Source organism: Zeugodacus cucurbitae, chromosome X, assembly GCF_028554725.1.
Source record: "Zeugodacus cucurbitae isolate PBARC_wt_2022May chromosome X, idZeuCucr1.2, whole genome shotgun sequence".
In the NCBI taxonomy this organism is placed as follows: Eukaryota; Metazoa; Arthropoda; class Insecta; order Diptera; family Tephritidae; genus Zeugodacus; species Zeugodacus cucurbitae.
Genome location: NC_071672.1, coordinates 30,566,090 through 30,578,613, shown reverse-complemented (window position 1 = coordinate 30,578,613; position 12,524 = coordinate 30,566,090). Strand labels below are relative to the sequence as shown.

Below are 12,524 nucleotides of genomic sequence, written 5' to 3'. Positions count from 1 at the left end.
TTCCATCTGCCATTTCTTATGTGAAATTTAGTGTTTCTGACGTTTTTAGTTAGTGAGTTAACCCACTTTTAGTAATTTTCAACCTAACCTTTGTATGAGACGTGGGTGTGGTTATTATCCGATTTCTTTAAATTTTGGATTGTATTAAGAAGTGGCTAAAAAAACGACTGCATAAAGTTTGGTTTATATAGCTCTATTGATTTGCGAGATTTGTACAAAAAACCTATTTGGGGGCGGAGCCACGCCCACTTCCCCAAAAAAATTATATCCAAATATGCCCCTCCATAGTGCGATCCTTCATACCAAATTTTATTTCTTTAGCTTAATTTATGGTTTAGTTATGGCACTTTATGTGTTTTCGGTTTTCGCCATTTTGTGGGCGTGGTAGTGGTCCGATTTGGCTCATTTTCGAAAGCAACCTTCCTATGGTGCCAAGAAATAAGTGTGCCAAGTTTCATCAAGATATCTTAATTTTTACTCAAGTTACAGCTTGCACAGACGGACGGACGGACAGACAGACATTCGGATTTGAACACCACTCTTCACCCTGATCACTTTGGTATATATAACCCTATGCCTAACTCGTTTAGTTTTGGGTGTTACAAACAACCGTTATGTGAACAAAACTATAATACTCTCTTTAGCAACTTTTGTTGGGAGAGTATAAAAACTTTGTGTTATTTCGGGTCATCCGAGAAGAGGTACTTTTCTTAATATCATTTTTTGACAGCTCACGAGTAAGTCGTGTCAAACTGTTATGTTATTTTTGTTCAGTATTTTTTGGTATTTCATCCAGAAAAGACAAACGACGAAGTTTATAAATTGTTCAACTTTATTACGAAAATTTACGGTCCACGTAATCGGATCCACTGAGCGTACTATACGCAACACCATCACCCAGCTTGAGACCAAGCATTCCTTATTGGATAATATTCGACCGAATAGACCACGATCAGTACGTGAAGTGAAGAAAACATGCTGTAGCTGAGAGTGCACAAAGACCGTGGAGTGTCGATTCGGCGCTGTTCGCAGCAACTCTAACAGACTTATGAAACATTTTAATATTGGTTTATACGTACTACTCACCTGAAAGCGTACAAAATCGATATTTGTAGCACTCGGAGGAGAGTTTGCGGTATTGCGCAACCTAATGTAGTCTAGAACGGACCAACATTACCGCGAAATTACTATAACAGTTCAATGCAATTTGTGTAATTATGTGTTCCTAAATGATTGCATTGCACACTGCATCACGTGTCATGGTATATTAAGGCAACTGTGTCGTAGTAGGGAATTCAAGAAACAATTTCTTTATTCATGTAAATCTCATAATTATTATGGAACAAGTATGTTATTTATGTAAATTAGTATGTATTTTATACACATATAGAATTCACAAGAAGGCGTGGCATTTAGTTAGAAAGTAGTTATTTAAATTTTAAGTTTATGAATTCATTTTAAAGTTAGTTCTTACGCAAAATGTGAGTTTCCAAAATAAGAACCGCCAAACATACGATTGGTAAAAATGTCGGTGTATGGCAATCGAACGAAAAGTAATGTTTGAACGCAAATTAAGCATTGTTGTTATGCTGTTAACCCCAAATTTAACTACTAGAATATATATATAAAGTATAGCAACTGTACTGCAACATAATTGAGAGTGTACATGTGAATATATATGTATATATATACACACACATACATATTCATATGTATGTGTAGAAAAATGAGAGTACTTCAGTTTATGAACATTTATGTACTTCTGAGTACTGAATGTATACTATTCAGAAACATTTAAAAACATGCAGAAATAAAGTACATGAAACATATATACATGTGATGAAATTAAATTAAATAATTATGTATTGAAAATTTAAAAAAATTTTATATATCAACACACCATACCAAGAATACGAATGTCTTCACTAACTATATTAGGTTGCTGTAGTCATTTATTAATACTCACGTAAGGAAATATATATTAATATTGAAACAGTTATTATTTGGCACTATCACGGCGAGACTACTTTGTTAATTTTTTCAATAATTAATAATGTAAATGCGTTGGAACGTGAGTTGTGCATACTTGGAAAACTCGAATTGTTAAAAAAAGAATTTAAATTCTTTCGATTGGCTAATGCAAGTATACAATTGAATTTCCCCATGGAATTACGGAAGGTAATTTGCATGAAATTTTACTTCTATTGTCAATTGAAGAGTTCGATTTGTGGAAAACTTCGAGTTATGGAAGTTCAAGTAAATTTTTTAAAACACATTATTTAACCTCAATATTACCGCTTTGACCCTTTAACGACTAGTAACGTAATGAATGAATATAACAGTAAATTCTACAAAAGTAGAATTTTTATTATTGACTACAGCATAAATTTAGTATAATAGCTTTTTCCTGAAGTACACTTGCAACAATTAGATACAGTCATAATCTAACTGTTATTTATTTCTAACGTTAAATTGTATACACTGGAAATTTCCAATACAATATCACATGAGCTTTTTGTGTAAATTTGCATTTACGGCCAATTTAAGTAACAAATATAAAAGCCTTTTCGCATAGCAGATAATTGAACAATCCTTTGTACGATTAAAGCGGTGATTTAGTTCGATTTAGATACAAAATAAAAATTTAAATTTTACTACAGTAATTTTTAATGGAATAAAATGCAGGAGTTAATTGAATAATTAATCGGCTTCTGCTCGATTAAAACGCTGATTTAGTTCGATTTACCATACACAATAAATTTTAATCGACAACAAATCGGGTTGAAACTAAATTACAGCTCTATGCTGCAAAATTTGGCTGTGTTTATTGATAAAATATAATAGCAATCAGCTGCTGAATCTTACCAACTGCTTATTACCAAAAGCAAAAAAAATAAATGTTTAACAGCTTATCGTTAGCGTATAGTGATAACACGTAGCGAAAAACTGGTTTCTCAATTAAAATCTTAATATATTCAATTAATTTGGCTATCCGAAAAGGCTATAACGGCTTAATCGAGTAGCCGGCCGGTACGAAGGGAAAAGGCTATAACTGCTAATCGTTGTCGAGTAGACGGCTGTGCAAAAGGCAAATTAATTATAAACTTAATGTACTCAATTAAAGGCTCTATCAGCTGTTCGTTAGTCGAGTAGTAGAAACTTAATGTATTCAATTAATTTGGCTATGCGAAGGGCAAAAACTGGTTTCGGAATCAAAAAATATCTTTATTATTTTTTTCCGTTTCATTATTTAAATTGTACTCAATGAATTTGGGTGTGCGAACCGGCTATAAAACCATTTTTCTTGCAACTTTAGTGTACTGGTTCGTCTTTTTTTGAGACTTTGGAGAGTTTTAGTTGCACTGAAAGACTTCAAATATTTTAATTGATTACCTATAAACCTGCAGTGTGTGTGGGCATATTTCGAAACGAGTACAACTACAATAGTAGACCTAAACGTACATAATTATTGAGTACACAAGTCGCATTTAGCATTAGATTTAATTAGTTATAATTTTATTTTCCGTTCTATTGTGATAATGAATGTGTATACGCTAATTCGGCTATCCAAAAAGGCTATAACGGCTTAATCGAGTAGCCGGCAGTACGAAGGGAAAAGGCTATAACTGCTAATCGTTTATCGAGTAGACGGCTGTGCAAAAGGCAAATTATTTATAAACTTAATGTACTCAATTAAAGGCTCTAACAGCTGTTCGTTAGTCGAGTAGTAGAAACTTAATGTATTCAATTAATTTGGCTATGCGAAGGGCAAAAACTGGTTTCGGAATCAAAAAATATCTTTATTATTTTTTTCCGTTTCATTATTTAAATTGTACTCAATGAATTTGGGTGTGCGAACCGGCTATAAAACCATTTTTCTTGCAACTTTAGTGTACTGGTTCGTCTTTTTTTGAGACTTTGGAGAGTTTTAGTTGCACTGAAAGACTTCAAATATTTTAATTGATTACCTATAAACCTGCAGTGTGTGTGGGCATATTTCGAAACGAGTACAACTACAATAGTAGACCTAAACGTACATAATTATTGAGTACACAAGTCGCATTTAGCATTAGATTTAATTAGTTATAATTTTATTTTCCGTTCTATTGTGATAATGAATGTGAGATCATGAGAGAGAGCGCATATCTCACAAATTTTACTTGTCAAACAATAAAAATAATTTACAATTGTTGTAATATAACAAATAACACGACTTGTGGACGCCTTAGGCTCAGCCTACACCGGATTAGTCAAAAACGTCTTTACCTAATAAGACACAAAAACGTATTTTGCTCTAACCCAAGCCAAGCGAACATGCGTAGACAAAAACGTCCTGTTCGGTGTGGATTGTCGCATAAGTTGAAGCTATGGACTATTGTCATATCAGACACGTACGTACGTACGCCTTGACTAAACCGGTGTGGGCTGAGCCTTATACATATACATACGTATGTAATGATAAATTTGTAAATGACAATATTTGTGAAACACCCAAATTGTGTGCGTATACTTCGTCAAAATCCCACTTTTAGTACATATATATAGAAGTTTTATTTTTTTTTAACAAATCTATGAAAAATATATACGGCTCTAGCATAAGTTATAGACCCGTTACAATGAAATCACTACAGCTTTTGTGTATTCATTTAGCACATACAGTATATTTGACCGTAAATGAATTTGAATAAGTTGCTTAGGAACAGTCAGTTGCATGCATTCATGCAAAGAACTTAGAAAATACCAATTGTAACGGGCCTAGTATACATTTGTACTTGATTTTTGTGCACAATGAAGAGTGTGTAGTAAAAGTGACAAACACACACACACCTAAGTAGGGCGCATGCTAAAAATATGCAATTACTTGTGGCACATCCGAAAAACGTTAAAATAATCTATGCAGACATAGCACAGCATGTCAAAGTTACACGCACAAATTGCTTGTCCATAGGTACATATTCAACTTGTGTATAACACAATTATTAACAAATTTTGTAATATTCATCAGTTGAAAATATAAATGAATAAAAGTAATAATGACAAGAGTGGAACAATTAATAACGAAGCAAACGTGTTTGTATATTGACATCAAAAATAGAGAGAGTATAGTGGTGTAGCAGACTACAGCTTAGCACATAGGCGGCTGTTTACCTTGCTTTTAAGAGCAACGACAAGACGAGCAAAATGCGCAAAATGAAAAGAAAACAGTTCCAGCGTTTCAAATAAATTGTATAAAATTGCACTTAAGGGGCACACAAATGGAATCTTTAATTTGCATTTAAATTTTTTTTCGGCTATGTTGCGCCTGCGCCAACGTCTTTTTGTAGGTTTTTTTTTAATGTATGTGTGCATATGTTATGAACTTTTTTAATATTTATGTAATTCAATTCTTGTCCATCTTGCGCGTTTGTAATGTATTTTTGTTAGTGTTGGCATTAATAATCAGTATGAGTCACGTTTGATTAATAATATATTGTTTGTTTAATATTTTTTTGATTTATTTGCAAGTTAACGACTTTTTGGTAAAAAAAAAATAACTAAAAAGGGCAAAAAATTTGAAAATCGAACATAATTAGAAGACAATCAATGCCAAAAACACAATCGTCTAATGCCATACACAAATAAACACACTTCTTACCGGTACTGAAATCTGTTGAGAGAGAGTTGGAGTTAATTATTTTTTTTTTTTAATTCATTTTATATTTATTATTATTTTTATCATCAATATTTGGTTATTGCAAACGTTTAATATATATGAATATTTCATTATTATTATTATAGCAATTGTATATGTATTTAAATGGTTTATTCATTTTATAATCGTTGTATTTATGGCATGAAATGTTTCCGTCATTTTCAGTTTTCGTACGTTTTTTCACAGGTTTTGCGTCGATTAATAAGTTTTTGCATGATTTTTTCAATTTTTGTACAAATATATATGTATATATATATTTTTGTTACATATTTTCAAGGTGTTGATATTTTTTTGATATATTTTCAAGGTGTTGAACAAATCAACCATTCAATCAATCAATCAATCGGGGTGTAGTTTTAAAGCATTTAAAAAATGAGAAATGAAAGTTTTGTATTAGCGCCACTTAGCAATCATATATCGTAAATATTACAAATACAATAGATTTCGAAAATATAATAAAAATGGTGTTAATGATATACATATATAATGTTTCAATAGTTTAACGATATTTTCTAATTATTATTATTTGTTTTTGCTTTTTTTTTTTTGCTTTGCACTTGTATTTTTTTATTTTTTTTCTCTTAATAATGTTAGTTTAAGGCATAAATGCATCTACCAGGCTATGCCATATATCGGTGGAATTATAGGGCATAAAGAGATTGAACTTATAATTATACATTTATTAATGTCTTCAACGTAAAAAAAAGAGGCGTGGGAGTTATGGGGAAAGTGAACATACCCTAACATACATAACTACACAAATACAGGTCATATAGAAATGAATTAATGTGAAAGATGAGTCCAAAAAAAATAGTACAGCCTCTGGCCATCGAATTACGAACGCAGAGCATATTCAATATTTTTAATTTTTTTGACAATGTTTTTAATTTATGGTGAAAGTTACAAAATTACAACCTGGGTGGCATCCTTTGCCTATATTTCTACTGTATAATTAACGGTATAATATTCGAATAAGCTTGCCTACTTTATAGTTATCGGCTGTCAATTATTGTAACCGTAGTTTTTTTTTGTCACTAGTACATAAACGTGGACGCGTGTGAGTGAATATAAAGCGAATAAAATTTTAGATTTTGGTGAAAATTTTTGTTTTTTTGGGATATTTAAAGATTAAAGAAAGAGCGTAAGTAAAAAACAAGTTAAAAAAATCTTTATTAATTACTGAGTGTACCTAATCAATGTTTATTCAATAATTAATGTCCTTTTATAGAGAATGGGTAAAAAGCGCGACATACAAAAGGAGAAAAAAATGCAAACTGTAGCTTTTCTAAAAGCAGGAAATTCCAGTTATTCCACAATAGCCAAAATTCTTGGAATTTCTAAGACATCGGTGGCTGAATTGGCAAAAAAACTAAGCGCGGGGTGTGATGAAGCGGCTGTTTTCGGAAATAACAGGAACAACTGCAAGGGCCTCCGGAAGACTACAGACAGGGTAGACCGGTTGATTGTTCGAAAAGCTTTGCAAGTTAGTACCACAACTTCTGAAAGCATTTTAAAAGCAGTTAGGGACTGTGGTGTGGTAATTTCGAACCGTACTTTGCGTAGACGTTTTTACGAAAATGGACTGAAGTGCAGGAGGCCTGCTAAAAAGCCGAAATTAACACAGCTGATGCAAAAAAGACGTGTTTTATGGGCTAAGCTGCATAGAACCTATGACGCCACCTATTGGAGCAAGGTAATTCACATATTTTTATTATATTCTTAATTTTTCCATAATTAAGGCAGACATATTAAATTTTTTTATTTTTACGTTTTTTATAGGTCATCTTTAGCGATGAATGCCGTCTAGAGGCCGTCACTCAAGCGGAAAATTATGTGCGGAGGAGGAGAGGAGAACGATTTTCTGAAGCTTGCATTATTCCTAGAGTAAAGCATCCTCCTTCAGTGATGGTTTGGAGCTGCATTTCTGACGAAGGACCCGGCCCAATTCACTTCGTCGAAGGCACGATGCGCTCTGACCAATACATAAATGTTGTGGAAAATGTTTTTTTGCCATATTTGGAAAGGCTAAGGTATCCGGCAAGCGACTACACGTTTATGCAAGATGGTGCTCCTTGCCATACTTCCAGAGCGAGCATGAATTGCATTAATTCGTTGAACTTGGATGTGCTGCCATGGCCAGGGAATTCCCCCGACTTCAACCCAATTGAAAATTGTTGGGCATATCTGAAACGCAAGGTCTACCAACGAAAAAACACAACAATTGCAATTCTCAAAGAAAACATCAAGGACGTATGGGAAAATGATGTTGATTTGCATACAAAAATAAAAAATTGCATTCGTAGTATGCCTAATAGGATCGCAGCCGTATTAGCGAATAAGGGTAGTGTTACCAAATATTAAATATATTTGCAATTAGCGTCACGAAGACAAAAAAATATCATTGTTGCATCAATAAAGCCGAAATAAGTTAAATTACGAGCGATGGTTTAGTTTTTATTGCTGATCAAACTTGAAACTGTTCGTAAATATTGCCCGTTCGTAATTCGATGGCCAGAGGCTGTATATGTATTTTTTAGCTAAAAATCATTTAGTACAACAGACACCGTACAGTACGTAAAACCGATTTAGTGTGGTGGAATCATCGGTCCATATTTCTTAAAAAATGTTGCCGATGAGAATGTAACCGTCCATGATAACCGACTATTTGGTGCCTTAAATTGAAGCTCGTGATTTCGTCAACATTTGGTTTCAACAAGACGGCGCCACTTCCCACACAACGCATCCATCAATGGATTAGACAGAACACTTCGGTGAGCAGATAATTTCACGTTTTCGACCGGTCGATTAGCGACCAAGTTTGTGTGAGATCACAACGTTAGACTTTTTCCTGTGGCGATATGTAAAGTCTAAAGTCTATGCGAACAATCGCGCTACGTTTAAGGCCTTGGAGGAAATCGACACGCGTGTCATGCGCCAGTTATCAGTCGAAATGCTGGAACAGGATGGACCAGCTAATATGTAGCCGCGGCCAACATTTGAAAGTGATAATCTTTAAAAAATATATGCCAAAGGATGTGTTAATAAACATTCGCCATTAAATTTGAATTTTCTTTAAAAAAAAAAGTTGGGAATCTCGAAATGGATCACCTTTTAGAAAACTGTAAGCTCGGTAAACTGGTTGTGTACGAAAGTTTAAAATTATATATAAAACTTTAAAAACTAAATGCTTATTTTTCATCTCTTATGTATTTAAAACTTTTTTGTAATATCTAATATGGTTAGGAAATTTGCACTATGTAGGTTATTTTACCTATTCTCAAAAAATAAAAATAAATAAAAAAATTAGGCTTAGAGATTTTCAAATATACATCATGAAGCTAACTAACGAGCTAAAGCGCAAAAGTAAATGCGTGATGAATATATATTTATATATATTTGGCGTAGAAAGCGCTTTAAGCGATTATAGCCGAATCCACCAGAGCGCGCCACTTGTTTCTCCTTTTTGCTTTTTGGCGCCAACTGGAAACACCAAGTGAAGCGAGGTCACTTTGCACTTGGTCTTTCCACCGAAGAGTCGTCTCATCGGATGTTGTCATCGTCCACGCTTCGGCGCCATACATCAGAACGGGAATAAGGAGCGACTTGTAGAGTTTGATTTTTGTTCGTCGAGAGAGGACTTTACTTTGCAATTGCCTACTCAGCCCAAAGTAATACCTGTTGGCAAGAGTGATTCTGCGTTGGATTTCAAGGCTGAAATTGTTGGTGCTGTTAACGCTGGTTCCCAAGTATACGAAACTATCTACTACTTCAAAGGTATGACTGTCAACAGTGGCAGGTCGTCTTGACCTCATTCACCACCAGACCCATAAGCTGCACTTTTTCTAGTCTGGAAAAAGCAGAACAAACAGCGCGGTTATTGTTTCCGATGATATCAATATCATCGGCATACGCCAGCAGCTGTACACTCTTGTAGAAGATTGTACCTTCTCTATTTAGCTCTGCAGCTCGTATTATTTTTTCCAGTAATAGATTGAAGAAGTCGCACGATAGTGAGTCACCCTGCCTGAAGCCTCGTTTGGTATCGAACGGCTCGGAGAGGTCCTTCCCGATCCTGACGGAGCTTTTGGTGTTGCTCAACGTGAGTTTACATAGCCGTATTAGTTTTGCAGGGATACCAAATTCAGACATCGCGGCATAAAGGCAGCTCCTTTTCGTGCTATCGAAGGCAGCTTTAAAATCGATGACAAGATGGTGTGTATCGATTCTTCTCTCTCGGGTCTTTTCCAAGATTTGGCGCATGGTGAATATCTGGTCCATTGTCGATTTTCCAGGTCTAAAGCCACACTGATAAGGTCCAATCAGTTCGTTGACGGTGGGCTTTAGTCTTTCACACAATACGCTCGACAAAACCTTATTTGCGATATTGAGGAGACTTATACCACGATAATTGGCGCAGATTGTGGGATCTCCCTTTTTATGGTTTGGGCAGAGCACACTGAGATTTCAGTCGTCGGGCATGCTTTCTTCCGACCATATTCTACAAAGAAGCTGATGCATGCAACTTATCAGTTCTTCGCCGCCGTATTTGAATAGCTCGGCCGGTAGTCCATCGACCCCCGCCGCTTTGTTGTTCTTCAAGCGGGTAATTGCTATTCGAATTTCTGCATGGTCGGGTAATGAAATATCTATTCCATCGTCATCGATTGGGGAATCGGGTTCGCCATCTCCTGGTGTTGTACTTTCACTGCCATTCAGCAGGTCGGAGAAGTGTTTCTTCCATAATCCCAGTATGCTCTGGACATCCGTTACCTCCTCGGTCCCTACATGATAATGCTCCGGTCTTGAAACCTTCTGTAAATCCCCAAGCTTTTCATACTCACGCATTTCGGCCTCTTTCTTTTTACGTCTGCAAATGCGTCTCGCTTCCCTCTTCAGTTCTCGATATCTGTCCACCCCGAACGTGTTGTGGTCTTTCGCAACGTTGCGAGGTAGGCAGTCTGTTTTCTCTCCACTGCGGAACGAGAACTCTCATCGTACCAACTGGTTTTTTGGCGTTGCCGGAGACCAATTGTTTCGGCTGCAGCGGTATGCAATGAGTTTGAGATGCCGTTCCACAGCTCCCTTATATCGAGATGCTGATGAGTGCTCTCAGAGAGCAGGAGTGCAAGTCGAGTAGAAAATCGCTCGGCTGTCGGTTGTGATTGCAGCTTTTCGACGTCGAACCTTCCTTGTGTTTGTTGACGGGCGTTCTTTGCTGCACAGAGGCGAGTGCGTATCTTTGCTGCTACTAGATAATGGTCCGAGTCAATATTCGGTCCTCGGAACGTACGCACGTCTAAAACACAGGAGACATGTCTTCCATCTATCACAACGTGATCGATTTGATTGCGCTTGTTTCGATCCGGGGACAGCCATGTTGCTTGATGAATTTTCTTGTGCTGGAATCTGGTACTACAGACAACCATATTTCGGTCCCCAGCGAAGTCGACCAGCCTCAGGCAGTTTGGCGATGTTTCGTCATGGAGGCTGAATTTTCCGACTGTTGTGCCAAAGACACCTTCTTTACCCACCCTGGCGTTAAAATCACCAAGCACGATTTTGACATTCTAGGCGCTCATAGAAAGCATCTTTGGTCACATCGTTCTCTTCTTCCGTTGGGGCGTAGGCGCAAATCAGCGATATGTTGAAGAGCCTCGCTTTGATGCGGATTGTGGCTAGACGTTCATCCACCGGGGTGAATGCCAGGACTCGGCGACGGAGTCCCTCTCCCACCACAAATCCAACACCAAATTTACGCTCCTTTATATGGCCGCTGTAGTAGATGTCACAAGGACCCACCTTCGTTCGTCCTTGTCCCGTCCATCGCAATTCTTGGATGGCGGTGATGTCAGCCTTTAGTTGTATGAGGACATCAACCAGCTGGGCAGAGGCACCTTTCCAATTAAGGGTCCGTCCGGACATTCCAGGTGCAAGCCCTCAAATCATGTTCCTTAAATCGTTTGCAGGGGTCGTCATCAAAAGGGCGGTTTCTCTTCCGAGGCTCTGATTGTTTTTTCATTGGGGAGGTTTTTTTATGTGGTGGGTCCCAAACCCTACGCACAACCGCAGAAGCGGGCTTCGCCTTCTCATTTTAGCTCGCCTTCAAACGGATGTCTGTTGGCTACCCAGGGGATACATGATCTAAAACCGGAAGTCGTGAGCTGTTTGAGTCATATGTAAAAGAATCGTTCCTGGCCACTCCCAAGTGAATGGCAATCAGAAACTTTCCTCACTTGAGTGAACTTCTACATATGACCCCCACCCCCATGCGTGATGAATATGCAGATTTAATCCAGCTAAAAAAAGAACAGTCCCATATATGACAGAATTGTCTAGAGAAATTCTCCAACGATTCCCTAGTTAAAAGCCACAGTAGAGTAGTACGCTAAAACTTAGTTGGTGATTGGTGATATAAAACAAATGTCAAACAAGGAAGGAAGCGCTAAGTTCGGCTGTAACCGAACATATTATATTATCGCAATTTATTTATGAATTTAGTTTTATTATGATAACACATCTTCGCTTACATACGACATAAAGTCCACTCAAATAACGAAAATCTTTATAGTATATAGTATGTGGGGGTTGCAGTAATTCCTGTTCCGATTTTTCTCATTAAGTTTAATTTTAACTGGACGGCTTTATGAAAATTTGAATCCCACGAGAGGATTGCCATAGAAAGTGATTGGAGAACTCAAACTCAACCAAAGGATCGAAATATTAAATATTCGATATAAGACCGTTCAGACCGATTTCATCAGTGTATATTGGGTATATGGTGGAAGGTAAATATATAAATCTACTAGCATAACGCAAATATCATATTCGTGGA

The 12,524-nt window shown here is 36.5% G+C and overlaps 1 protein-coding gene across 9 annotated transcripts in view; it reads right to left on the bottom strand.

Annotated features, from left to right (window-relative positions):
- The window catches only part of LOC105219003 (plasma membrane calcium-transporting ATPase 2), a 91,715-nt gene that overhangs the window by 39,060 nt on the left and 40,131 nt on the right, over positions 1 to 12,524 (bottom strand). The window contains exon 17 of one of the 9 annotated variants that reach the window (XM_011194922.3): positions 5,636 to 5,647. The exons of the other annotated variants lie outside the window; for them this stretch is intronic. Coding sequence (XP_011193224.1) covers positions 5,636 to 5,647 — 12 coding nt within the window. The remainder of the gene's footprint in view (positions 1 to 5,635; positions 5,648 to 12,524) is intronic. 9 annotated transcript variants of the gene reach the window in all.